General features: G+C 42.1%; 1 protein-coding gene across 17 annotated transcripts in view; it reads right to left on the reverse strand.

Moving 5' to 3' along the window:
- Klf12 (KLF transcription factor 12) overlaps window positions 1-27,653 on the reverse strand; it is a 432,451-nt gene that overhangs the window by 54,696 nt on the left and 350,102 nt on the right. For all 17 annotated transcript variants that reach the window (XR_005493737.2, XM_039093393.2, XM_039093390.2 and 14 more), the window contains one exon: window positions 25,175-25,237. Coding sequence is in view for 16 of the 17 variants with exons in the window: in XM_039093393.2 (XP_038949321.1) it covers window positions 25,175-25,237 (63 nt within the window). In the remaining variant the exon portion in view is untranslated. The remainder of the gene's footprint in view (window positions 1-25,174; window positions 25,238-27,653) is intronic.

Here is a 27,653-nt window from a genome sequence, read left to right on the forward strand (position 1 = left end):
TAACGCCAAATAACAATGTGACTGAGACATGGATAAAGTTCATACTAATTCCCAGCTTGCTTTTCCTTGTTTATAGGGCAATCAAAACACATTTTAATGTAGAGAAGCAAAGGGTTGATGCTTTCAAATTCAGTGTAAGAATACTATTTGTATATATAACGATATGTAAACACCTTATTTAGCTGGATCTCAAATTGTTACTAGGTGTTTTTTTCTTCTTTTTCAGCTAGAATATTGTAAATGTCAAGGAAAGATTGTTTCTTCTGTCTTTGCCACACAGATGCTGGAGTTCTGATGTAGCCACATGTGATCACACATGGCTGTCACATCTTTCCTTTTCTGCTTTACTGTTACATGAAACTCTCTGGACTAAACTCAGAGACTATTAGTAACTTCTGAATCATTTTGGCATTCACCAGGAGCTGAGGATAAATAGAAAAGTAGCTTTGCCAACGTCAAAACATTTATAAATTTATCTTACATTAGCACATTCTTGGATAATTTTGTTTTTTTCCCACAAATTGTCTTGTTTCCAACTCTAAGTTATAATTTTAGTAGACACATGTTATGCTCTAAGGTGCATCATTTAAAAACTGCAGATGTGTACAAGGACAGAGTCAACTGTCCCTCTGGAGCTGACCTGGTAGGGTCCACCAACACAGCAAATGGTGCAGTACTGAGTTTGGTGGATCCTGACCAAGGGTTTGAGACTTACTCTTATAGTTTTAAATGGCAACAAGGCCTTTTCAGTTACTAGACTGCCATGAGAATTACAGGCTTCTATGGGGTGATGTCTGTGTACTCCAAATTCATAAGTAGGCCTACCGGTGCTCAGGGTGAAAGGCTCAGTTAGTGTGATGTTTGTAGGTGATTAAGTCACTGGGTCATGTGAGTGACACCTGAGCCTGTGTACTAAGTCTCCAAAGAGCTTCTCTGTCCATCTACTGTGTAAAGACAACACAAGAGAGTGGTTCCAGAATTCCATAGCCAATCTTCCCCAGCACTGAACCTCCATGCATTTTGATCTTGGACTTTCCATCCCAAAGAACAAAAGATAAGCTACAGGTCTAGGCAACTTACAACAGCTTGAACAGACCAAGTCACTGCTTAAACATTATCACAGAGGGCGATTTAGGCTATACTTTAGTTTTAGTAAATGTGTTCAGAGTTTGATTTGTGATTTCAAAGCTACTATTTGAATTTCCTCTGCCAAATGCCCCTTCGAGTTGAGATTCAGGAATAGGGAAAGCATTGTAGAAATACCCTCTGAAAATCCTGAGGAATGCAGCCGTCAGCTTACAAATGCACCTGCATATTGGAGGCTCCTACACACAGAGGACTCTCAAGGAAAATGACAGGATAGCCTGAATTATGGAATGGAACACACATGTATACAATTCCTACCCAGTGACGAAAAGAGGAAAACGGGGCTTAAGAGTACACAGTATAAGGCATATGGGCATTATCTCTAAGTATCAAGGATGTCTGAACATACTCTTGTGTTGAATTTATACTAATTTCTATTTCTATTATAGAATCCCTCTGAGAAAGAAAGTACATGTTCTCCACAGATTTTTAAAAATTTGTTTTGAGTGTTAATTCACACCGTCAGTATTTCTAACAACAAAGGCAAGGTGTTTATTGTATGAAAGAAAACCTAAGGCCCAGGAGAGTGGGCAGGGACTCACACAAGCTTGGCTGTGGTACCACACAATATACTCCAATGTAAAGGCTGCCTGCGTGTCAAGGTTGCTTCATGATCCAGAATACTTTCAGACCCACAAAAGCTGCTTTGATCAAGTACAACTGTGGCTTCAAAGTCTTACAGGGTCATTTGCAGGCCAGAAACCTTGCTTTCAGATTCAGAAAGAAGAATGGCAAAGACTTCTGCAGTTCACTAAATTTAGCCTTTTTATGGCCTTTAGGGCAATACGGTCTTGTTTATGTCCATACCAACAGAGTTTATGTGCTGTCATGGAATCCCCAGAACATCAAGGCCACACTTTTGGATTACTTTCAAGTATGTAAGACTAACATACAAAGACTTGGCTGTCGTCTGTGAGCTCCCATTTTACGTGTGTGTTGAGCAGCAGCTCCACTGTGGAGGTCCAAGGTTGATGATGTAAATTATCTTTGACTGCTGGTCCACTGTACTCAATAAGGTTAAGTCTTTCAAATGGAGAGCTGCTGTATACAGCTAGTCCTGTTACCCAGCCTGCTTTGGGGAACTTGTCTCCAACCTCTATGGCTGGAGTAATGGGTAGACTACGATGGCCAATTGGCATTTATTTGCATGGATTCTGAGGATTGTAATCCTGCTTTTGACCTTTGCTCAACAAGTGCTTAACCACTGGGGCATGACCCTAGATGCCTCCTATCCCCCAGTGAAGGACATTTAAAAATATCCTTATAAACCAAAGGGAAGCTGCTGCTTACACTTCAGATTCTTGCATTAGAATTGGGGAAATGCTCTGGATACTTAAAGTGCTGTCTGAAACGTATGATTTCTTCCTTCCTTCCTTCCTTCCTTCCTTCCTTCCTTCCTTCCTTCCTTCCTTCTCTCTCTCTCTCTCTCTCTCTCTCTCTCTCTCTCTCTCTGGCGCTCTCTCTCTCTCTCTCTGGCTCTCTCTCTCTCTCTCTCTGGCGCTCTCTCTCTCTCTCTCTCTCTCTCTCTCTCTGTGTGTGTCTCTCTCTTTCTTTCTTTCTGGAAAAGCAGAAAATGCTAAGACCAGAACGAAGTCTGCAATTACTTACCAGATTTCCTTCTGTCAAACCTGAATGAAAGATAAACGTAAATGTATTTCAATCTCAATTGAGAGCACTGTAAATGGTTGTGTTCCTTTCATTGGAATGTTTTCATATTCAAAACCCATGAGCTAACAAGGGTTAACAGTTACATACCAATTTAACATTTGCTAGCTATGTTAAATATTTCACATGTATCATTTTATTATTCTCCCAATACTAAGAAGCTGACATTATTATCTCTGTGTTACAGATGAGAGAAATAAAGCTTGGGCAGATTAAGTACCTTAAAGAGAACGAGGCCAGGCAGCAGATATTAGTAGCATCAACCCTTACTGTGGGGGTGAATAGGAAATGAGAGAGCAGCTATTTTCAAATGAGATATAATTTTAAGAAAACACCACAGTGAGGGCCTGGATATAAGTCAGTGGAAGAGATTTGTCTTGTATGCTCACAGCTCTTGAATTAAGCCTAGTTCCAAGGAGAGAAAAAAGAAACATATTACAGCCAGAAGACATATTAATAAACTGCCCATGAAGGACTTGAAGCAGGCTACCCACAGGCCCTTAGCTAGTCATAACACTGCTTCCTAAGTTGGGAAAAACCACAGCTTCTTGTTCTGAGTAAAAAAGGGAAAAGTTAGTCTATCACCTCATTCCTCTGGTCCCTTTAAGAAAATCCTGGATGTTTCCAACTGTTTCTCAACACTAGGAAAACATTTCCAGAAGGGAGGGATCAGCCTCAGCCTGAGGATATGATTTCTTCACATAGAATTGCTCAGCTCTGGACAGCACTGTATTTCCACAAATCAAGACAAAATGGGAGTGAAGACTGTGGCCGACTCCTTTGTGAAGACTAAGAGCTATGTGTTATCCACCCAAATTACTGACAGAATATTGCTTCAAAATTGACTTTTCTGTTTTTTATTTTATTTAGCTGGTTCATATGTATGTGCACTCATGTAAAAAGTGTGTATGTTATATGTAAATGTGTAGTGTGGGTGAATGTGGAGGTCACAGGTTGACATTGTGATGTCTTTTCCAATTGCTTTTCAACCTTGTTTTTTGACACAGAGCCTTTCACTGAACCTTGAGATGACTGCTTCCACTAGCTCAATGAACAGCAAGTCATAGGGATCCACCTGTCTCCACTCTGTAGCAACACTCTGGGCAACAGACTTCTGTCAGTGGGCCTGGTGTTTTTGTGTTTGTTGGTAATTGGAACTCAGGCCTTATTCTTGAATAAGCATTTGACCATTGAACAACCTTAAGTTAAATAGAGCCTTTAATTCTGCTTCTGGGCCAGTGTCATCTTATATAAAACAGACTAAAATTTAAGATCCTGATATCACAGTAGTCTATACAAATTGGATGTATCTAGAAATCAGATGTAGAACACTAGAAAGAGCATTCTCTTCTTCAATTAGAATTACATGGAAACTTCTTTCCCAGTGGTTTCTACAAAAGCTGTTTATATTGTACTATACTCATAGCTCACAAGCTATGATATTATGTATATTTGGTAAAAGCTAATACAAAAACCAGATTTTAAAATTCTGTTTTAGTACCAGCATGATTCAGGCCCACCCATAACTACATAACAATCATTTTGTTTTTGATAAGTCTTGCTATGCTAATGAGGAAAAGGACCAGGCTTAAAGAAAGCTTTGACTTTCAATGAAAGGATGAAGTTGTAAGAGTAGAAGTACATTGAGAAGCTTTATAACTCACTAGTTCCCTGAAGCACGGTTGTATGCTAAGCATTCCATGTAAAAGACATTAATTTACAGCTCTAGGACAGGGTTGAAGTGACCTTTCAAGAAGCTTAGTAACTTTTCACATTAATCTAGAAATTTCTTTATGCATGTCAAGCCCTCTCTCTCTATTTTTCCATACTTCAATGAAACCCAAATGCTGACCTGTGACATTATTAAATAGAAATACAACAGCTGGCATATGATTTTAAATTTCCCAGGTACAGATAAGAATTGCACTGTGATTTTGGCAGCCTGGGTGGGGTTAGGAGAGCCAGTAATGCACTTGACAGTGATGTACTTGGATGGCTGTCCACTGCCTTTGCGATAGACCATTACTCTAGTTTGGATCCTCCCATTAATCACTGGCAACATATAGGTCAACGATACCTAATAAGAATGCTCCCAATATTAGTAGTGAATATCTCATGAGAAAATGTTAGACTTCAGGCCTAGGGGTGAGGTACAAAAACATTCTAAAGCTTGGTCAGCTGTGTGTGTCTAGTGTGGTATTGGGAAGACAGTGGTCAGAGACAGGTGGAAGGACAGAGAGAACAGCCTGAAGTCTCAGGGTGATGGAAGAGCATAGGAAGAAACTAACATTCACAAGCTAAGGACATCAGCACATGGTGCCTCATTTTTACAAGGATGAGGACCAGCAGCTCATCAATCTCAAAACGTAGGCTAGGAGAGAGATGAAAGGGTGGTAAATGAGTTTGTGTCTCTGTGAGAAGAGTTCATTCATTTCTAAGGCCTCCTCCTGGCTGCTTGTAAAAGGCAGTCTCGTTTTGGCACGCTGAGATCAAGATGTGGAACTACTGGTTACTCTAGCACCATGTCAGCCTGCAGGCTGCCATGCCTCCCACCATGTTGATAATGGACAGAGATAATGGACTATAACCCAGCCCCAAATAAATTTTTACCTTTGTAAGAGTTGCCTTGGTTATGGTGTCTCTTCACAACAATAAAATCCTAAGACAGAAGTTGATACCAGGAGTGAGGTATTGCTGATTTAGCCTTGAATATGCTTTTGCTTGGAGGAATGTAGATTTTGGGACTTTGGAAAGCAGTGTAATGCTTTAAGTGGGATTAATGAACTATACCAGTAGAAAGAAACATGAAAGACAGTAGAGCTCAGGGTGGTTTGAACTTTAGGAACATGATGTAAGAACTTTCAGAGGAGAAGAATTTTATGTGGCCTAGAGATTGTTCATATGGTATTTTGGTGAAGAATGTGGCTGCTTTTGGCCCTTGTCCTAAGAGTTTGCCTGAGGCTAAGGTGAAGAAATTTAGATTAATCAATTTGAAATGGAAATCTCAAAATAACTAGGGTTTAGACTTTGTCCTATGGTTCACTCTTATTAGGAGCATTTTGATCACACATAGCAAACTTACAAAGGAAAAAAACAAAATGTATGATTCAAAGGTTACAGGAGCACCAGAAAGTGGAATGGAGCTAAGTCCTGTGTTCAAGGATATTATATAGACTTAAGGGAATGGTGACTTCAGGGTAAGCTCCCACCCAGCTAAGCTTATTGTTTATGTGTTTGTAGTTGAATGAGGGATAATTATACCATGTTAGGTATTTTGACCTGGTTATTGTTTTTATTTGGACATAAAGGGATATGATTCTGTGTCAAATTGACAAGGGATAGATTGTGATGGCTATTCTCAGTTGTCAACTTGACTATATCTAGAATGAACTACAATCCAGAACTTATAAAGATCTTGTGAAAAGGTAAAGACACACTTAGGTCCAGGTATGATGATACACACCTTTAATCCCAGTACTCAGGATACAGGCATGCAGATCTGAGTTCAGTGTGCAATGCAAGTTCCAAGACAGCCAAGTTTAGGCCATAAAGGAAATCATTGAAAACAGAAAGGTGGTGAGGATGTAACAGTACAAGAGAGCCATGTTCCAGCCCCAGCAAGCAGCAAAACTTGGCAGTTTCAGCCATATGGCTCTGGCTTTAGAGTCAAGAGTAGAAGACAATTGCTGGCAGAAATAATGCTAGTTAGCTAGGTAAAAGATTGGTGGTGATTAAGAAGAAACCAATATTACTGAGTTGAAATCTTCTGGGAAGTGTTTTCTGAGAGCACAAAGAAGGTGTGTTCCAGAGGTAACCAAGGTTGTACCTCATGTTGCAGCTGGACTTGGTAATTGTGTAAGAGTCACCCAGATGGTACTGGTTTTGAAGACATAAAGGGGTCATGAAGAGGACCTGAGGCTTGGTACCATGAGAGGTCAGGAATGGCCATTAGTGAAGGTGCAGCCTCAGTTGTAGTTAATGGCCCAGGCATACAGTGATCAAGCAAAGAGTTGAGTCTTGGCACCAGGAAGAGAGCCAATGAGGGGTACTGGTGAAAGTGAAGCCTATTGGAGATGCCAGTACCATGGGATGATCACCGAGAACAACAGCTTCAGTGGAGTGGAGTTAGTGAAAGCCTAGAGTGCTAAGGAATGCAGAGCTGAAGAAGTGACCCAGACCCTTTGGAGGAGCCTAGAAGAACAACTGTGGATCCCAGACACTGGAACAAGAAGCTGAGAAGTTGAAGTTTCCTTGGAGACCTCAAGATATTAGAGATGCCAGAGCCATGGGATACCCGTCTAGGAAAGCTGCTAACAGGGAGTAGAACTATCCCAAGAGAAAGACTTGTATTTCAGTCAACAAAGCTAAAATGAGTTGGACATCAGACATGGAGATGCAGAGTTTAGAGTTTGCCCAGCTGGTTTTCTGTCTTGCTTCAGTCCAGTATTTCCTCATATTGATGTTATGGAATGGTAATGTATATCCTGTGATATTGGAAGTATGTGACCTGCTTTTTGATTTTGATTTTATAGGTGATTCCATACAATTAAGAGACTGCATGACTTTCAGAAGTGAGTTTGAACTTGGGACTTTTAAACATTGTTGAGACTGTGATAAACTATGAGGACTTTTACACATGATCTTAGCCAAAAGGCTGAGAAATGATATATGAGGACTTTTGAAGTTGGACTAAATGTATTTTGTATTATGCTGTGTATAGGTATGGTCCACATATACTCACGTGTTTGAACAAGACTATGGGGGCCAGGGAGTTGAATGTGATATTTTACTATGCTTGGCACATAGGAAATGGCACTATTAGAAGGTGTAGTCTTGTTGGAATAGGTAATGCCTTGTTGAAGGAAATGCATTGAGGTTTCCTAGTACTCAAGTTCCACCTAGTGCAAGACAGCCTCTTCCTGGATGCTTGTAGAAGACAATCTCATTCTGCCTGCCTTTGGAGCAAGGCGGTTCCTTTGCTCTTCCAGTACCAAGTCTGCCAGCTTGATGCCATGCTTCCTACCATGATGATAATGAAATGAACCTCTGAAACTGTAAGCCAGCTCCAACTAAGTGTTTACCTATGTATGAGTTGTCTTGGTCATGGTGTCTCATCACAGCAATAAAACCTTAACTAAGACTGTGTTCATGAGCTCCCATGCATCTCTTAGGGACATAAAAAAGGAATGTCACAAATTGATCTTCAACAGAATTATGTATCTTATGTAGAAAAGAGGTAACATTACTTTTTCCCAGACCTGACTGAAACCATTAAGGAACTCATGATAAAAGGGCAAGCAGTGTCTGCTGCCCTGATGCCAGCTCTGGTTTCATTGTATATAAAAATCACATAACATCAAAGCAACTGGGCTAAAGGACATGCTTTAACACATAAAATTATAATTATATATTTATAAATAGATGTCAGTATTATCCCTAACATGTATCTAACAGAAATTATGCTCTACCCAAATTGTGACATTGACAGGATTCATTTTCTGTGAGAGTGTCACATATACACCCTACTGTATTTTGCCTGTTAGGCCAATGTACTCAATGTTAAAAGTATAAAGGAAATGATTATCTACACTGAGATACTCTTTAGAATCATAGGCCTTTCAGTCTAAGAAGGAGCAAAATCAGGGTTCCAGAGGACCTCCAGGCTCAGAGGGGCACTCTGTCTCCAACCAATACCCATCAGAACAATGAAGCTGATTTCACTTAAAACCGTCTTCTCTTGCTGAGTTCTCTGAGTCTTTGCTCTTCGTCTTCATTCATCCTAAGTCTGTTTGAAAGCTGGAAAGTCAAGGTTATGTACCTTGGGGACTGAATCAACAGTTGTGGAAAACATCAGTTAGTAGATGCATGATAAATCTTGTATGTTGTTTACATTTCAAGGATCCCAATGGCCTGTTGCCTGCTTACAGCACAAGCTGCAAGTGAATGTCTGATGCTTTCAATAGAGATCTCTCGATCTATACAGAAAGCTGCTTTCAAAGGACACTTCATAACTGACTGAAGCTGGTGTAGCATTGGACTGGTAAGAGACTTACAGATGAAACTAACAGATAGAGATACAACATGATCACAGCTGATAGTGTGTACCCTAGGGCAAGGGGTCATGGAACCATTAGCTCCACTCTTATCCTGTCATCATGCATGTGTAAGCTGTACTAGGATGAGAAGAATGAAGACGCACAGACAACTGTCACAGACACAGTTTCCTAAAAAGTAAATGAAAATTTAAAAATTTAAGTAACTTTGACCCTAACTTTATTTTAAATTGAACAAGGCTAGCTCTTATAGTCACATGGGACAAAGTATTTGAACACAGCAAGTATGAGTGGAACATAGAAAGTTCCACCTGAGATGATGTGGGACATTTTCCCTCTGACACAGATGAGTCAGCTGACTTCCTCCTCAGAGTTAGAACTCTTCATCCCAACCAAACACAGAAATGCCTTGAGGATGACCAGCATTAGCACAAAACCTGCATACAGAGTGTGCTCAAAATATGCAAACTCTCTAAATATCTAATTGTTTCAGCTGGGTAAACTTGAAAAGTCTTAAAACATTCTGTTTCCTTTAAGATTACCATTTTAAAAGTAAAGAGTGATTTAGATACATAATTTAGTAATGGACTTGCAAATTGGTTAGATAATTCTGGTTTCAAAAAATGCATTATTTGTTCTGTCTCCTTCAAGTATTTATGACCCACTGTGTGCCAGGTCTTATGCTAAGTACTAGAAACTTGACAGTCCAAGGGGAGCCTGCACCCACTCCGCTCATGCACAGCACACACTTACAAGATGTGGTGTGGACTCAGAGAAACAAATGACTCTAGATTTTCTTCAGCAGTGGGCTGTATACTTTACTTATGGAGAAGGGTTTTATCAGGGGAGACTATGTAAATGAGATAGAACTCGGGAGATCATGAATATTTAAATGGAAGAAGAGTTAATGAGAAAGAGGTTCAAAGAAATGTCAAGGCAGCTTAGTTATATGGGGACTGCATTAACTATGTCTTGGTTATGCACTGTACTAAATAGTTGTGTATCTTTTTATAATAATCATCAAAATTTACTGACCATACTAAACATGGTTCTAGGACATTTAGTGCTCATAAGAACCATGAGACAGATATTATTAGGAAGCCCCATTTTATAGATTAGGAAGCTGAGGAACAGATATATTAAATAACTTGCCTAAGACTATAGCTAAGCTATAAAAACTGAACTACAGAAATCAGTAGACTGACCCCCTAATCCTCATTCTGCCTCTTCTCATTTTAAAGAGTAAGGTAATACCATCTTTCAAGGCATCTCAGAGAATGGCTATCAGCAATAATGAAGGTATTTATGCAAGAAAAACTATGAAACATTAAAAAATTGAAATATTACTGAAAAGCTGTTCTAATAATACACACTGTTTGTTGCTGGCAAAATTGGACGTCATTGCTCTCTTTTGGTGTGATATGATAGAAATGAGGGGTGAGGACTGTGGGACCTTGCTTCTCCCTCCCTCTAGGGGATGAATTATTAACCAGCAATATAACCAGGCACACCTGGGAGTGAATTATTGATTCTAGGACCCGCATCCAATCCTGCAGTAGATTCTTCTGTCACAGAGAATGCAAAATCAGGCAAAAGCGATATTTTAATAATTGGGTTTTCAGTAAACTGATAATTAAGAATTGACATTTTATTAATAAGTAGAATAACAAGCGTGCACGGTCCTGGTCGCTTCACATCTTTAACGGAATTAAAATTGTTATAGGCTAAAATGCACAGAGAGAAGTCCTCTCCTTCCATGTGACGGTATTTGAAGATGGGACCTTCAGGAGACAATTAGAAGAGGTGTGGACTCATGCTTGGATCAGTGTCCTTGCAAGTAAAGGAAGAAAGACAGAAGTTCCCTTTTCCTCTCTTCACTATCAGTAGAACGTTGGCCCGCTACCAGCTAGGAAGGAACCCAAGCACTTATTGCCTTGATGTTGGACTCCCAGCCTCCTGACCTGGGAGAAGTAAATTCCTGTGGTTTAAGGTGTTCAGTCTATAAAATTTGGCTATGGCTGGTTGAATTTTAATCTGCTCAACTCCAGCAAAAAAAGATGTTCTTGTTATATTTCCCTGCAGTGGAAACGGTCGTAAAGAGAGTGCAGCTTTGTCTCAGATCAACAGCTGATGGGATTTGAACTGGCTTCCCTTGATTCCAAAGCCTGGTCTCTGACCACTGTGTCCCTCAGTTGTTCTTTGTAGACACTTAAAACCAGGCCAGTTTTCAAGGCATTAAAATAATTACTCTATGAATCTACGTTTAGTGCCTTCAGAGGCCACATCTCCCTCTGTGGCCAATTAAAACACTAGACTTTCTTGGGCAGCCACTTCCTGTAAACTGTCTTCCATGTCTTGGCATTGTAAAGACCTTTTCAGTGCTCCAGGGTCATGGGGACTCAGCTTGCTGTGATCTTGCATTCTAGCCTTTTAGTTCTTGGAGATATAAATGGTTTAACTCCTCACACCAACATAGACTGACATACCTCTCGGTGCTGTTTAAAATCCAGCACTTGTTGATAAGCCAATAGACTAAGGAGCAAAGCTCTAGTCTTTGTTCAAACTAAAATGGCACTCATTCATCCTGTGAAACCCTGGACCCAGCATTGAAGTTATAGTCCAAATCCTACACTCAAGAGTTGCAATGTCTGAGGGTATCAGTGCTTTGGAAGCCATAACAGTAACAGCTACCAGGTCAATTTTCAAATCCATTAATGTAAACCACAAACAAACCCAGTAGATTAATAGACTCAAAGGACACAGATTTTGCTTTGTTTTCTAAAGCTACACAACACTCATTCAGTAGGAGAACCTTCTTTGTCAGACTAATTACAATTAGGAGATAGAAAAGGCAAGCTTTTATTACTCAAGCCTGTTTCACTCTCCAAGAGGAACTGGTGGGCAGAGCAAAAGAAAAGAGACAGAGCTCTTGCCCATGCCCACTGCGGAAACCCAGGATCAAGTGGAGAAGGACGGTCTGCAAAGGCAAGTGGAGGCCAAGAGTGAGGTCAGAATCCCTTGAAATAGCATGTGGCTTGTGGAAACAAGGAACAAAGAGAAATGGGGCAAAGTTTTTCATTGTTAATTAAATTGTAATCAAAGAAGGTTATGCTTAAGAGAAACAATGAAAGAGACAAACAATACCACAGAGGTATGTTTTACAACCTGCCTTGTGTAGCTTATAAAGTCCTTTTCTACAAAGTCCCCTTCATTCACATAATATAAATAGGCAAGAGCAGAAAGAAGGACTCAATGTTGTCCCCACATCATAATTAGGGACAACAGAGCAGGTGTCACACATGAGCTTCAGAACTACACATCTGTTTCCCAACACACACACACACACACACACACACACACACACACACACACACACACACTCTTCAAACATTTCGTCAAGCACAGTAGTTACAAACAGGCAAGGGATGGAAATTATGCACTTGATGTTTGGAGGTTGCTAACAGGCGGCAACCCCTTACTGCTTCCCGGATTTGAGCTCTTCTGCTCTTCCTGAAGTATGTTTTAAGAGAGAGGAAACGGTTGCACAAAAGTGAAAAGAAAAACTCCCCAAAGTTAGCAGACAGATGTGCTGAACCTAATTTTGATTTGTCTTGCACACTTGGACAGATCTTTTCAAACTTCGTGAGCTTCAACGTTCCACCAACAAAACTTAAGTACTAAAAGGGATGTTGTGGCTTCAGTGATCAATGTGGCCGGAGCCTGCTGTGGCGTGAGAGTTAGGGTCCAGGAAGATGAGAAAAGTCACGGGAAGAAACATGGGCAAGGACACGGAGTTGTGTGATGCCCCGGGCCTCAAACATCTGCGAAAGGACTCATGTGTTATGTTAAGGGCTCTGCAGTTTCAAATCATTGCATAGCACAAGTAAGGTAGACATCCAGGAATAATTCCTCCAGCCTTTGATGGTGATCACTAGGCATGGTGAAAGCAATTCCAGGGAGGAAGAAGGACTCTTCATTGAGAGATGCCAGTGAGGAGCTTGAGGAGTGCATTCAGTTGGGGATGGTGAGGGCATGCGGAAGGAGAGAGAGAGAGCCAACAAACATGTAGCAGGATTGCTAGCTCTGGGGTCAAATCCAGGCAAATTCTGGTAGAACAGGCACTGGAGGTTTCTAGTGTGGGAGATTTTGTAGATGGTGAGCAGAAGGCTTGAGGGACAAAAAGAACCAGTTCAACAGCTCTTTCAGGACTAAAGTCTTCTCAGAGAAGAAAAGGGGCAGGAGACCTGCACAGAGGCTCTCATGCATTAAGATTCATTTTTAGATGACATTGGGCTTCTGACCAAAGGTGCCTGGGCTGGCCACATACTGCAGGCAGAGAGGGGAGTGCATTGGTTGTGGAGAGTTTGTGGAGGGGCAAAGACACAGGAAGAAAGGCGTGAGTCTCAGTATCCTGAGAACATTTGCAGGCTGCCTCATGTGTACTAGAACAACCTCGGTGAGATTTACCTGCTGGTATTTGTGTCTTTGTCTCTGTACATTTTTAGATCCACCAGCTGATTTAAAAAAAAAAAAGTCTCCATTCCTTATCCTCAAGTGCAGGTACATAGGCACACAAAGCCCGGAAAATGCCATTTTGGTGTAAGGCTACCCATAGACTTTCTTCCTCTCCTCTAAGCTCTCAACCACCATATCAAGTTATTCCCATGAAGCGATAGCCGGGTGTGACCCTTGATTCTTCTCTTTCTGTCCTTCTCGGCAGCAGCGATTGCTGGCACTGCCTCCCGCACAAATCCCGACTTCACCCACCGTTCTCTCCACTGAAGACTCACCAGGAACAGCAACTCCACTCAGCCAGCCACAGCCAAAGCCTCTTGCTCACCCCCCTGCTTCCTACATATACATACTCTCTCCGAGAAACGCTACGCATCAACATGGCAATCCAATCACCTCGTGTTCAGGACCTGCCCATAGTCCCCACTGCCACTTGCCTCTCTGCCTGTTTTCACTACTTGAAACTTCTGAGTGCGTTCCCGTCCTGCTGCCCCTGTGCAAGCTGTCTCTCGCACCCAAAGTAACTTTCCCAGCTCCATGCACAGTCTCCTTTTTCTACCCCAGTTACCATGCACACCCACACTACATCCTTCAAGAACCCTGTTCCATGCCCCTCGTCACATTTTGTCACATTTTGATCGGGTTGCTTATTCCCACCAGGCGTCCCCAACTTACTCCTCCATGAGTGCAGGAGTCTACTTTTTTCCCCCCTGGCTAACCACCTTGCACCTTTCACCCCAGTACAGACAAGCAGATGGCTCAGGCACATAACTTCTGAATGAGGGAGAAACGAGTAAGTCATTCGGAATGTATTGAGTCAAACACGAGCACAACAAAGAGAAATCAGAGCTTTTAAAAAGGATTTCAAAGTGATCAGGTTTTCTGGGTGACTTAGAATCAGAGAGCCCTTAGGTTATAGGTTAGAATTCAACACAGGTAGGTCAGAGTAAAGGAGACCATCAAGTTAAAGCCCCAGAGAGCCGCTCGGCAGGGAAGATACTCAGTGAAGACACTCTACACAAGAGAAGGGTCTAACAGAAAGAACAACAGGGTTGCTGTCCTTGCTTGCTAAAGGATACTGGGGGTGCCTTCTGGTCCTTTGGTAGGGCTCTACCCTGAAAACCATGAACCATGTTCAGTCAAGCCTCTTGTTAAGGGATGGAGAGACAAGATGTATGAACTCCTGCATATTTTCCTGTCAGCCCCGCTCCCCTCACTTTCTCATGCCAATGTTTCTCTTGTAGGGTTCACTCAGGCCCCTCCCTATAAACACAGCAGGAACTGTGTTCCTGAGGGTGTGCAACGTGCCAGTCTCATAAAGAAGGGGGCAGCATGCACAGTGGGACAGGACAAAGGTCCTGCCAGCCTCGGTGTCTTCATTTGGGAACATTTCCCATTAAAAAAAAAAAGTCCTAAAATCTCAATATCTCTTTCTCTCTCTCTCTCTCTCTCTCTCTCTCTCTCTCTCTCTCTCTCTCTCTCTCTCTCTCCCCCCTCCCCTCTCAAGTTGGAACTAAAATGGCAACGGCTCAATGGTCCAAACGTGTAGTTTTAGAGGGTGGTCCTGCATTTGGTTGTAGGGTTTTTCATTTATAGGGTTTGTTGTTGTGGTTTGTTTGTTTATTTATTTTTGGTGTTTGTTTTGTTTTTTTTTACTTTATATTTCTTTTTTTTTTTTTTTTTTAGATTTTTGAGACAGAGCCTCATGTCCTCAAATTCCTTCAGAATGCTAGGATCACAGGCATGTACCAGCCTATGCAACAACTTCATAGGTTTTCACACGACCCAGGTGAGGCTCACGGTCCTCTCCTCTTGCTCCTTTTCCCAGGACTCTTGCCTCCAACCGCACAGCTTGCCCCTGCCTCCTGCCCTGTTTTAGGAAAAAATAAAATTGCACGAGCCACACAATTTGATAAGAAGTGCGGCATCCCTAGTGGAAATTTTAGGGTAATATTTGAAAAAGATAGCCCATTGTGTGGAAAAGGCCTTGTCCACTAGCTTTCAAACAGCTCACGATGAGCAGTGGATGATGAAGACTTTCAGCGAGTTAGAGCTGCAGAACCAAAAAGAAACAAGGCTGCCAAGAACAAAAATGGAAAATACAGAAACAAAAACCCAGAGTCACTACAATCATATGGGGCATCCAGGCCCAGTTTTAATGGAGGCTAGAAGGGCAAATGAGTCCAGTCCTGCTTAGAGGTGGAGGCTCAGTTCCTAGATTGTATTTTTTCCCCCCGTTTTTCTGGTCTTCCCCCCCCCCCATCTTTATTAAATTGGGTATTTCTTATTTACATTTCAAATGTTATCCCCTTTCCCAGTTTCCATGCCAACATCCCCCAACCCCTGCCCCTCCCATTCTTTATGAGTGTTCCCCTCCCCATCCTCCCCCCATTACCGCCCTCCCCACAAGAATCCCGTTCACTGGGGGTCCAGCTGGTTTTAGGGATTGTATGACATCAATCTTTACAGCACTCTCAGCGATTCCCACTTTCACCTCTAGGTGGCAGCAACTCTCTTCCATTCTTAAAGTGGCTGTCTGCAGCCTTTGTTTCTGTTCTCCAAGGTAATTCCATACTTCCTGTCTTTCACAAATAAATACTATGCAGTTTGGGGAAGATTACTGTAAATCACTTCCACTGAAGGACATCAGTCCATTCTTTAGTTAAGCTACAGGGCTCTGCAAACTACACAAAGTAATTCAGCTCTAAAGTGAAAAATAACAGTAGTGTGTTTTCTTGTCTCTCTCCTACCAACAAAAAGTAGCATTTTTCTTTGGAGATGTTTAAGGAAATGATTAGAGGAACAGAAACCAAAGAGATTTCTGTAGAAATATCACTCTGTGGGTGATTAAAGTCGTTGCTCTTTTAGCGGCTGTAAGCTGATGTGCTGGTTTATAAATGTTCTCCATATTTTATAGCTCAGGAGAGCAGTTTCGCTGGTCACACAATGACGAGGACACAGAGGGCCGCTCTTCCCGGCAAACTGAAGCAAATACAGCATTTCTCCGTACAAGTTCCCTTCTGTTTAGCTGTGTGGCGCATGCCCTTTCTAGAACGCATATTTACTGATTGTATAGAACGATACCTGTTCTTAAATATACCTATAGGCCCAGGATTCTAAAGTGTTTGAATTAAGAATGGCCTGAGAGAACAGAAGTAAACTGTAGCCTCGTCAGAGTCTGGGATAAATACCCGGCATGCCATTGAATGACCAGGGCGGTAGGAAAGAGACTGCTTTTATACGGAGCCAAAATGTGACAGTGGCTAAGACCTAGGTTTATGAGGCATTTTCTTTGCGGATGCTCCAGTGAGGAGTTTGATCTCCTGAGCACCTTGCTAAGACTGCCATAGTTTGGGCCTGACATTCATCGACTGACATGATAGAAGTAGTGAGACGCAGGAGCTCAGAGGCAAAGGTTCCCCAGAACACAAGCCTCATGCATTTCCCAGGAGGCTCTGCTGTCCTCAGCCCAGTTTTAGCAACAACACATGTGTTTTCCATTTAGAGGGGCATCTTCGATTACGTGACTCAATGTCTGATGCTAGAGAAAGGTGATGAGAATGTAACAGTGCGCGCTCTGTGGGAAAGGCTCTTTGTGGATTCCGCCCGAGCATCCTTAAGTTCTGGCTACTCAATAACAGGGTATCTTAGCTACTGATGACAGAATATCTTGGTATCATTGGAAAGATGAGAGATGGCGGGCTCCCAGGAAGATCATTCCAGTTCCCAGTTCCTAACTCAGATAGCTTCTTTCCTTCCCGAGCAAAAGGGAGAACTAAAGGCAGCTGGCCTACGGCGAGTCTTCTCCATGGCTTGTCCCTAAAACCTCCTGTCCTGCATCCAAAACAACTCTTTTCACTTCCCTCTCCTCCTGAAATAGCCTTAGTCCTGTCGACACCCAGGCTTGTGCTTCCTTGGCCAAGGGCTGGATACAACCCAGTCTGAAATCCATCGTAATGATCTGTCTTCCATCATGCTGAGCTCGAGGGGCAATGGGGAGGAGTTGGGAGGGGTCCTCTGCCTCAGAGCTGCCCTACTAGATCCTTGGGCTGGACCTGGCCTGCTGCTCTGAGTCAGGGGCTCCTCTCTGCTTTCTTTCACTCTATCCTTTTGAGTGTCCCCAAATTCTCCTTGGTTTACGGCAGTCAGATTCACGAAGTTGCCTTTACTCCTAAGTGGAGACTCCCATTTGATAAAGGACGCTGAAGCGAATGGAGACTTAGAAAGAGATAAGGGCTACCTCAGAGTGCGCAGTGGGTTCCAGCAGAAGGGGCAGCCAATTAGCTGTGAGTTTATATAGCTAGGACCAAAGATACTGAGCTGTTGCAAACACATTTTGATAAACACATCTATTGCCCTTTTAAGATATTAAAAGATACCTGTTATCAGTATGGTGGCTATTATTAGTATAGTTTTAGTTAGTCATCAAGAAACTTTATAAAAACCAGTGGCCAGAAAACAGTCATAATATAGAAGTACGTCATATTGCAACGATTGATTACTTGGCTGTCTTGTGTCCACAGAGAACCTAGTGTGTATGAGAAAAGCGGAGCGCAGATCCGGGCAAACTTACACAGTCCATGGGACACCCCTACGTTAGGCCTTTTGGAGTTATTACTGTAAGGACCATTCCCGGTATCTTCATAGACACAGTGAGAGTTTTGATTGGCTTCCTATTTTAGCTGTTTTTCTATCAAATATTTATATGGAATGTAGCTCTCTCTCTCTCTCTCTCTCTCTCTCTCTCTCTCTCTTTCATTTGCAATAGGAAAAATCACTGTTGAATATTAGGATAAAAGAATAAGTCTCTCAGTCATCTGTACTGAGTCATGGGGCACACCTGTAATCCCAGGACCTGAGGGAGAAAGATATAGATTTCAATGTAGCCTTAACGACATGAGTTATAGGCTAGCCTGGGCTACACAAGACCCCTCCTCATACCCCTACGAAAAGAGCAGCCATTGGTACTATCATATGGAACAAATACGTATTTTCATATTGGAATACTCTTTTCTCCACTGCTCCAGATTGTTTTTCCACTTGTTCAGATTTCATTACAATATCGTTTATTGCAAACTTTACTATCTGAGCAAGTTTCCAAGGGAAAAGGGTCTGACAGGGGATAGCCACGTGATGTAATTCCAAATCCGGTAAGCGACAGCACTTTGGGTAGCTTTTCCAGAGCAAGTCGTGAGTGTGGGGAGTTTGAACACTAAGTGGTGTATAAAATGCACCCCACAAGGAACAATTATATGAAGAGTCACGGAACACTAGAACTAAGCAAACCACCATCGAGCATAAGCTAATGTTCTTATAGTGTGAGAATGATGTATTATCCTGATAGTCTGAAACCTGCTGGTCATATACCTTGCTAGTCCTATACCTGTGCAAGCTACAGCGGGAAACAGAAGATACGAACCAACAGGGACTGTTGTTGTACATCTCCATGCAGCAGGTCTGCAGTGTAACATGGACATGTGGTTCTGAGCTGAAGGCTAAGGAGAGCAAAACATTCATACACTTGAAACAGAAGAAATAACATCTCCGACTGGGTGACCCTCGTGGTGCAGCATGATCTTACAGCCCCAATTCTCACACAGTTAAGAAAATAACTACAGAAAATAACCTAGCTTAATTTCTTCCCCACATCTCTTTATTGTGGCAAAAGAGATATTAGAGAATCAGCCGACGTCAGCAGGAACCAGAACCAACTTGCTATTTTCATCATGAAGGTCTCTTGCTGAAATTCTAGGTAATAAGAGAATTTAAGAAAATTAGGCTGAAATTGTTTTTTTTTAAATAAAATCAATTTTGAAGATGAAACACGGAATGTTAGCACATGTAATTGTCACCAAGCTAAAAGGAGGTGGCTGAAGTTACGGAAGAATTAAGTCAGTCAGATGTGGTGCACATGCCCATAACTCTAGCACTAGGACAGCTGATGCGGAAGGATTAAGGATGGGAGGCCAGAGAGCTTGAAGTCAGCTTGTGCTCAGAGTGATTAAGTAAACATAAATAAATAAACAGAGATATATGAGCAGGTATTGAAATATTTATTTTAAATAGCTGTGGATTCAGAGGGATTTGAGACTTAGTTTCCCCTAGAGACATTTGTTTTATTGGAAATCAGGGTGAAAGTGCAAACAGGTTTGCTAATCACATCAACTGTGGCCCATTTATAGGAGAAAGCTTTCTTCCAAACCAAACCTGAAGGCTTATGGAGACGTATTTACCAACTCATGTGGGCTGAAAGAAAAAAAATAATCACAAATGGCCAGGTATTTATGCAACTGGAATTGTCACAGAATGAGCTCTACACAATCTCTGAAGCTTTCGTTCTCTAAGTCAAGGAATAATTAAAAGGCCACAATCACTATTGCCCATAAGTGTGGAATATGTAGGAATATCCAAGATGGTGGGTCAAAACGTTGGCAGGAGTACTTGGTACTTGCCTGTTGTGAGCAGCGATGGCTTCATCTTCCCTATTTTTCCTGTTAGCTTGACATTAGTGGGAATTTCCTAGGCAACGCCTTCTGCTTAGTTTGCAGTGAATGGATGGCACACAATGTTGAGGGGTTTTTCCCGTCTCCAAAGTGGCAGACAACTGCCACATGGTGGAAAGACTATTAGACAGGTGAGTAGGGACTTGGATTTCTGCCCAGGTTTGAAACATTCCTTCTCCATGATGTGGTCTCTTATTTCTATATGTGCAATGTGACAGGGTTGTCCTGAATTGGTGATGATTACAGCTCAGAAACTGGCAATTTGAAAATAGTCTGTCTCTCTTTAAACAGCTGAATCTACATGAAATTTCTGAGCGGTTTCTCACAGCAACAGCCCCAGCGTCTCCCTTTATTATGGGAAAAGGTGTAGACAAGAAAGAGTCATCCTACTTTTAAGGCAGAAAAGGAATGCAGTCTCGTCCCTCTTCGAGAGTCCATGAAGCCAGTGGTAACATTTGCAGTTGTACAGATATAAATATTTAAGTTTAATGTAGCACGTCTCCTACAGTAAAACATGTGCGAATAGGAACTTCCTGCCCTCTACAAAAACTTGTGACACACACATTCAGATGTTAAATGTGATTCAATCCAGAATGCATAATTTCGCTGGAACTGATTCAAATTAGGACTTTGCTGTGTCTATACAATCTCAGACATACTGGTAAGAGAGAAATCATAACTGAGACGGTGGTAGAAATATCCAATAGAGAAAATGACTTCTGCTTTCCTGAGGACGATTTCTTATTAATGAGAAGAAATGCTTCATTTTCTGTGTCAGCATAAAAATAACCACAGGGTCTCGATTGCGTGGCAGTAAGTACCAGTGCATGGAATGACTCTTGGCACATGTTCTATAGACTTCGTTCAATCACAACCACTACCGAACAATGACCAATACTGGGTCCTGGAAACTTTTAGGAAAAGGGAAAAGTGAAGGGGGAAAAGGAGACGAACTCATGAAAAGGTAAGCATGAACATATACAAAGATAATCATGTCCTTAAACACTCACATGTCTTACCAATATCTGCAGCCACAACCCAACGTTGGTGTCTGTTTGACAAAAGTCCCCACAGATCCCCTCCTACTACTATTCTACAATACACATCCACACAAACACACAGATCCCCAATTTGTATTGTCGCTTTGACAGCGTAATGGAGGCTATCAGAGTGGAAATGGCCACTTGTGTGGATTTGGTAGGAGAACAGCTTTTCTACAATGAGCAAAAATCTAACTTTACATTAAGTATTTTAATAGGGAGCTATCCCTGCTTGCCCGAAAGATGACAAACATGTTTTTCCTGCATGACTATGTCCAAGAAAGAAGAGAAAATGTCCTAAAAGAAGATTCATATACTGAAAAGTAGCAGAACAAGATGCCCTAATGTAGCAGTTTGGCCTAAGAATCCACGCTGCACAAGGCAAACGAAAAGAAGCAACGATAGGCTGGAGAGATGGCATTTACTGCTCTTCCTGAGGATCAGAGTTCGGATCCCAGCACCCATGTTGGGTGGCTCACAAGAGCCTGTAACTCCAAATCCAAGGATCAAATGATGTCATCTGTTCTCTGTGGGCATCTTCACAACCACCTGCTCCCCACACCGAGGAAAGCAAATCTTAAAAAGAAGCAGATATGAGAAAACCTCTCTTCCCAAAAGGATAGGATCATTCTTACCAGGAAAGACAACTTTATCAATCTAGGGATGACACTGGGGGACCTCACCTAAGCAGCTGTCCCCTCTCATTAGAGTCCCCCACGTATCTCCCATTCCATCACTTGCCATCCCTGGAAGCTCAAAGTTTGTCTCATCACCTCTTAAAACAAAACAAAACAAAACAAGCCCCTCTGGTAAGATGCTATCGATGGTACAGAAGCTTAGGTTCCAACTGTCACTCATTCTGAGCCACTCATTGGATTGATTTCCCCATCAATGAGCAGTGAATGCATTCATAATTCTGTCTTCGCTTTTCTTATGATAGCTTCTCTCTCATTAGTCAAATCGACAGTGTCTCAGCTGCAAGGACAATATCTTCCCCTCTTCTCTCTAATAGTTAATGGACTCCTCCTCAGAGGAGCCATAGTGAAAGACAGAGGAGAAGTTTGATGCATGACTCAGAGACGGACATTAACATGCCCAAAGCCCAAAGGGTCAACAATCAACTACTACTCTGCAGTGTAAGGAAGTGAGGGGGTGGGGCTTGTACCTGGACTGGCCCATTTTCTTCAGTTGGCTCTTTATTAAATGAATCATATAATAACCCAGGCTTCTTTAGTGCTGTGATGCTATCCCTTGTAGGAAGGTCTTCTTTTCAGTCCTTAATCCCTGGAATAGCTCAAACCAGGCTGCACCTTAATATCTGTCACCAGACCCCATAAGCTCTGGTGCCCTGATTCCATCACTGAACAATGTTAACATATTTCCTTTTGGTTTTGGCAGATGTTGTTTGCTTTGAAAAGAAATCTGTGCTCACATCCTTCTTTACCTCCAGAGTGCTGTTACCATGAAAGTGGCTAGTGGATGCTTCCCGGCATCAGCATATGCACAGGAAAATGCTGCTTACAAAATTTTAAACTCACTTTACTCAATAATAAATAATGGTTTAGGAACCACCAGGCACAGCCATTGCCTTCCAGAACGCACGGAGTGGACATCTAACCCCACAGTGGAAGTTCAAGCATTTCCATTATTTATGGATTTTTTAATTGCCCATTTGATGAATGGCTTGACCTGATTGGAGCACTGGCTAACCACCATGCACAGGGACACTACTCTTCGCTCTCATGCATACATACCCTTTAGAGTTCTAACGACAGCAAAACCAATCTAGTGATGAAGCTGACATCTAATTCTACAAATTATCCCCAACTTCTACTTCGAGGCAAACAAATGTCTCTCGCCTGTCCTCACTACTGCTGGATGAGTAGTTAAAGTTTTGGAATTTTTCACAGTCAATATTTCACAACCAAGTATCAACCATTTATCACTTCGCTAGGAGTAGATGCTGGATGATTCATGGGTTTCTTCCTTGCCGGGTGATTTATCCATACACCAGAGTCACAGTATTTACCTAAGGAAGATTCAAGGTAGTATAGATCATAGACATTTTACCTAGTGCCTGACCAAACAAGTTTATTTATTAAATCTATCTGTGCTCCTGTTAGAATCAATTTAGAAGTGTCTCCATCTTCTTCCGGGTCTGATTTCCTCTCTAACGCAGAGGAAACAATAATACCTCATCTCTCTGTTTTCCCTATTAACAATAGATTAGTACTGTTCTTCTCTGGGTTGGATTTTCCTTTCCTTTTCTTTTTTCCAGCACTGAGAATCAAATCTAGAACTTCTGAGTGTGCCAAGAAAGAACTCTAGCACTATGCTGTAGTCTCAGTTTTTGCAATTGGCTTCTCGGTCTCTTTCTTCCTACATATTTTCCCTTCAGTACTTCTACTCTCCAACTGGTCTTAAATAAAGGTGTTAATTGATCCCTCTGAATACTGCGCTACAAATGCCTGTCCACAGAGTATCATCCTTAGTGCATTAGAGAACCTAAGCTTATCAGACATGTAGGCGAGCATGCATGCGGTACCAGCGTGAATGCTCCAGGAGTATCAGGACTTAAGAGCATTCACAGGACTCTGTGTGTCACACAAACACCCCCCCCCCCAAGCCTTCTGAAGATAGAAACCATGTTTTATTTATCTTTCTAATCCAGTGCTTGTAACAGTGCCTAGGAGATAGATAAATAAATGTTGTTAAGTAAACATGAGGTGAACTTTCTCAGGGCTAGTGGTAAGATTCCTTTTGGTTATTTTCATGGGTCACTTACTTAGAGGTAAAACCTTTTAACCTTACCAGGCGACACGCTACAATTTTGTAGGAACAAATTATCTTTACCTCTTGTGTAGAGAGACAAAGGGGGAGAAAGAAAATATATTATCTACACAGTGTTTCCCATTCAGCTCTTCAGAGCAAAGAGGCAGAAACTTGATCTTGAGGTTGACAGTGTTCCCTGGAATCCTCAGCTCCTGCTGCTTGCCTGAGTATCTCAGGCTCTTTCTTCATGGAATAGTTTCTCTGTTATAATGAGCCCTCAACTTGGACTGAATGCAGTCTATGCAGTCCGAACTGCACCTGGCCTCTTGCTTGCTTTCTCTCTGAATCTCCTGGTTTTCTTAGTTTCTCATCTTTTCAGGTCTGACACTGACAGGGGACAGTGTGCTTTAATGACCTAGAGTGACCACTGAGGATGCCCAGCCTCTGCACAGGCAAACAGAAAGCTTCATTGCCCGTGTTCTGCTTCGGTATAATATTTCATGAGAGCACTAGGCTATTATGAGGGCTAATTAGATTTAGTGGAGAAAAGCAAACTGATCAGGTAATATTTACAGTGCCATTTTTATTTCTAAAAGAAATAATAATACTGGTTTAGGAATATAATTAATGTGGAAGGGGAATCTTTTGACTTGTCTCCTAATATTAAACGAAAATCATGGTTTTTAATCAAAATCCTGTTCTAAGAATAATCAAAAAAGCAAGAGAGAGATCTATGAATTTCCACCCATTTTTTTGAAGTAACATAGTACACGGCTCAATTCTTTCATTTTCTTTCTTTAACCTTCTTTTTCATGACATGTTATAAATTGAAAGGCTAATTTTGTGCAGTAATATAAAGGAACAGATTTTCGAACCAATATTAATCTATTTTCTTGGTTTCACATAAAACATTTTTGAAATCCTTTTGTTGGCTCTTCAAAGAATCCTTTATCAAATGGCCAGTGGTTGAAACGACTTCATGCCATTTCTGCGAAGTTCCACTTAGACTTTTATTCAAGAAATTATTAATTAAAAATCTTTGCATTGCCTCCCCAAAAGTCACTAGATATTCATTCAATAGATATTCAATAGATATTCAAGGTCAAGGCCAAAGGGGATGGAGGTTGTCTGAAGAGTAATTGTGAAAATTAAGAAACAGATTAATTAACTAAACATTTTCATGAGAAGCTAAAGGTGAGACCTACTCAAATCCTGGGTTAACTAAGTCACCTTTTAAAAAGGAACCACTGTTTTCAATGGTGAAATGGGTGACCCCGAGAAGTCAGATTATTTCTGTTAGGAGAAAAATGTGGCCTGGCGTGACGATGGCGACGAAGTTTTTAACTGCAGAAGAACTCCATCAATGTTTGTTTGTTGGTTCCAGGCAAGTCTGGGATTCATAAGACACTGCCTCAATACATAAAACGAAACCGCCATGGCAATAAAAGAGTACAAATATTTATAAATTAACTCGCATACTCACCAAGCAAACTTCTGGTTATTCATTCGATTTCCTCGGACCCTGGATACTGGAGATGGATGGACCCTGTCAACAGACAAGAGTAAGTCAGTGATTGAGAAAGCATAATTCTCACTGCCAATGGAAAAGCACACAGCATTTGCTTTGTCAGTGAACTCTTTCTTAGCTTCACTTCCTTTGTTCTCCCTGTGAACTTGACCATCTCTTAATAAACAGGTGCAATTAATTAAACTCCTGTGCCTGAGAACCCGAAGGCTTTGTTCTTTATCTCTCCTGAGGTTACAAGGTGCCACACGGTAACTGGGAACCAAGAATTCATTGAACCGATGTAGTCCTCAGCAAAAGAAACAGTTCCTGAAGATGTAATTTTTGCATGGGGTAAGAGTGCATAAAATATATGTAGGGCGTGGTACCTGCCCTCAGGGAGCCCTCTTCTGTCCGTTCCCATGGAAACTGCACAAAGAGACAACAACCTGGCCATTCTTTAGGTCAGTTTCTAAATGTGGAAGTTATCAGAACATCAGGACTTCATCCAGGTGTCCAGGAACAGTGTATGTGTGAACAGGACAGGCCGGAAGGGTGGACAGTTATTTCCAGAAGACAGGCTTTCTGGAATTTATGTTTCTGTATTTGAGTTCAGGAAGATGCAGTGAATTCAAAGTGCTAGCCAGGGAAGAGAAGTCAATATAAAGCTTCCTGATCTTTGGGGGTTGGAGTCACGCAGGGCTTGAGTTCAAAGCATCCCAGAACTGCTGGTATTCCCCAATTAGAAGCCAGTGGCCTAACCTTCACTTCTTAGTTACCAGCTGGCAAAACACCGTGCCCTACCTCAGCGGCCAGCGGTCTGCGTGCTTGCCTAGGATGCTTGCCTAGGATGCTTGCCTAGGATGCTTGCCTAGGATGCTTGCCTAGGATGCTTGCCTAGGATTCCTGAGATCTAGCCATTCTTTCAGCTTGAGGAGGCCTCTTCACAAGCCTTCACACCCACACGTTACTTTTATTTACATGGAGGAAGGAAAATATGAGGGGAGGAAGTCAAGGAAGGGTGAAGGATAAAGACCAAAATTATCTTAATAAAACTCCATGAACACCAAAGCCTGGGGTCTATCTGAACCCCAGCCCCTCACTGCTGCTGGGTGAAAATCACATCAAAACGGACATGCCAGGCCGGCCTTTTCTGTGGGGCCAACCAGCACCTTTCCCAAACCTGGAGCTGTAATGCACTTCATATTTGTTTCCTCCAACATCCCTTATTAACATGCCTTTTCTTCTAGGTTTCCTGACGGTGGCTGCAGCTGAGCGGCTCAGCACAGATTTTCTGCTCCGCATGGGGGAAGGGGGTGATAATTATGCAGAAAGATGGAGGGAGGCCAGACAGCCCCCTCTGCTGAACTGCCTTATTCCAGCCCAGCCCACTTCCTGCTGCTCTGCAGCTACAAGGATCACCTGTTGGTCTTGGCAACGGTCCAAACTGGGGCCCGGGCGGAAATGACAGAGTCAGCTAGAAATGAAAGCCAGTTTATATTCCAGAGCCTCAAGATACGCACATGCTTATCTTTCTCACATACGGATACATGTGAGGAAGACATAAGGGTTCCGAAGAAGGTGGCGAAACTCATCCTGTCCTGCCTCCTTGAAATAGCATCCTCATAATGCACTTCCTCTAGACGCTCGCTGAGAGGTCTTGATCCCAAGGGTTAAGTACATTTTCAGAGGTCATTTGCTCCAAGGATTCAGCTCTCCACTACACGCTAAGTCCTTTAAACCTTTAACCCCTTTACTGCAACTCAGAAGCCTCAAAGTACACAGAAATCATGCCTTCCTCAGGGTCAACTCTAGCAGCTGAGGTTGAGTGGTCACAGTATCTGGTATCATGGCTGCCCACTTTACAGCTCATGTGAACATGAGGGAGGGAGACCTGGGTTCAGTACTTCCTAAGTACAAAGCATTCTAGACATTGGTAGCTTTGAGAAAAAAAAAAAAAAGAATCAGTGATCCCAGAACAAATACTATTCCTATCATGGTTTAGCAATTGTAAGGGGAAAAAACAAACCCAGAAAAAAAATGATTCTGATTCTCTGTGTGACCAAATAATTCTAACATTTCTTAAACTCAGATGAGGAATGGGGAAATATCTCCTTCCTCTGAGGGTGCCTACTTCATCCAAAAAGGCAGACCACAACTTTTGCATGCCGGCTATCACTTAAAATTTTATTCCTTCATAAGGACATGCGGAGTTGGGGTGAGTTCCCTTTTAAATTGCAGCCCCTTTGCTATCTGCTTTCCACATACAGCAGCCAGGCAGGTAGCAGAGTCAAAAACCCAGCAGCCCAAACTACCGTCTAATCTGCATGTCATGCATTATTCATGAGCCCCTGATTTCTGCACCTGCATCCAGGCAGGAAGCTTGCTGGGCGCCCTCTTTATTCTTCTTGGAGCCTCATAACGGCTCCATTACTCCTGAGCCCACTTTGTTCTGTAG

Source organism: Rattus norvegicus, chromosome 15 (genome assembly GCF_036323735.1).
Source record: "Rattus norvegicus strain BN/NHsdMcwi chromosome 15, GRCr8, whole genome shotgun sequence".
In the NCBI taxonomy this organism is placed as follows: Eukaryota; Metazoa; Chordata; class Mammalia; order Rodentia; family Muridae; genus Rattus; species Rattus norvegicus.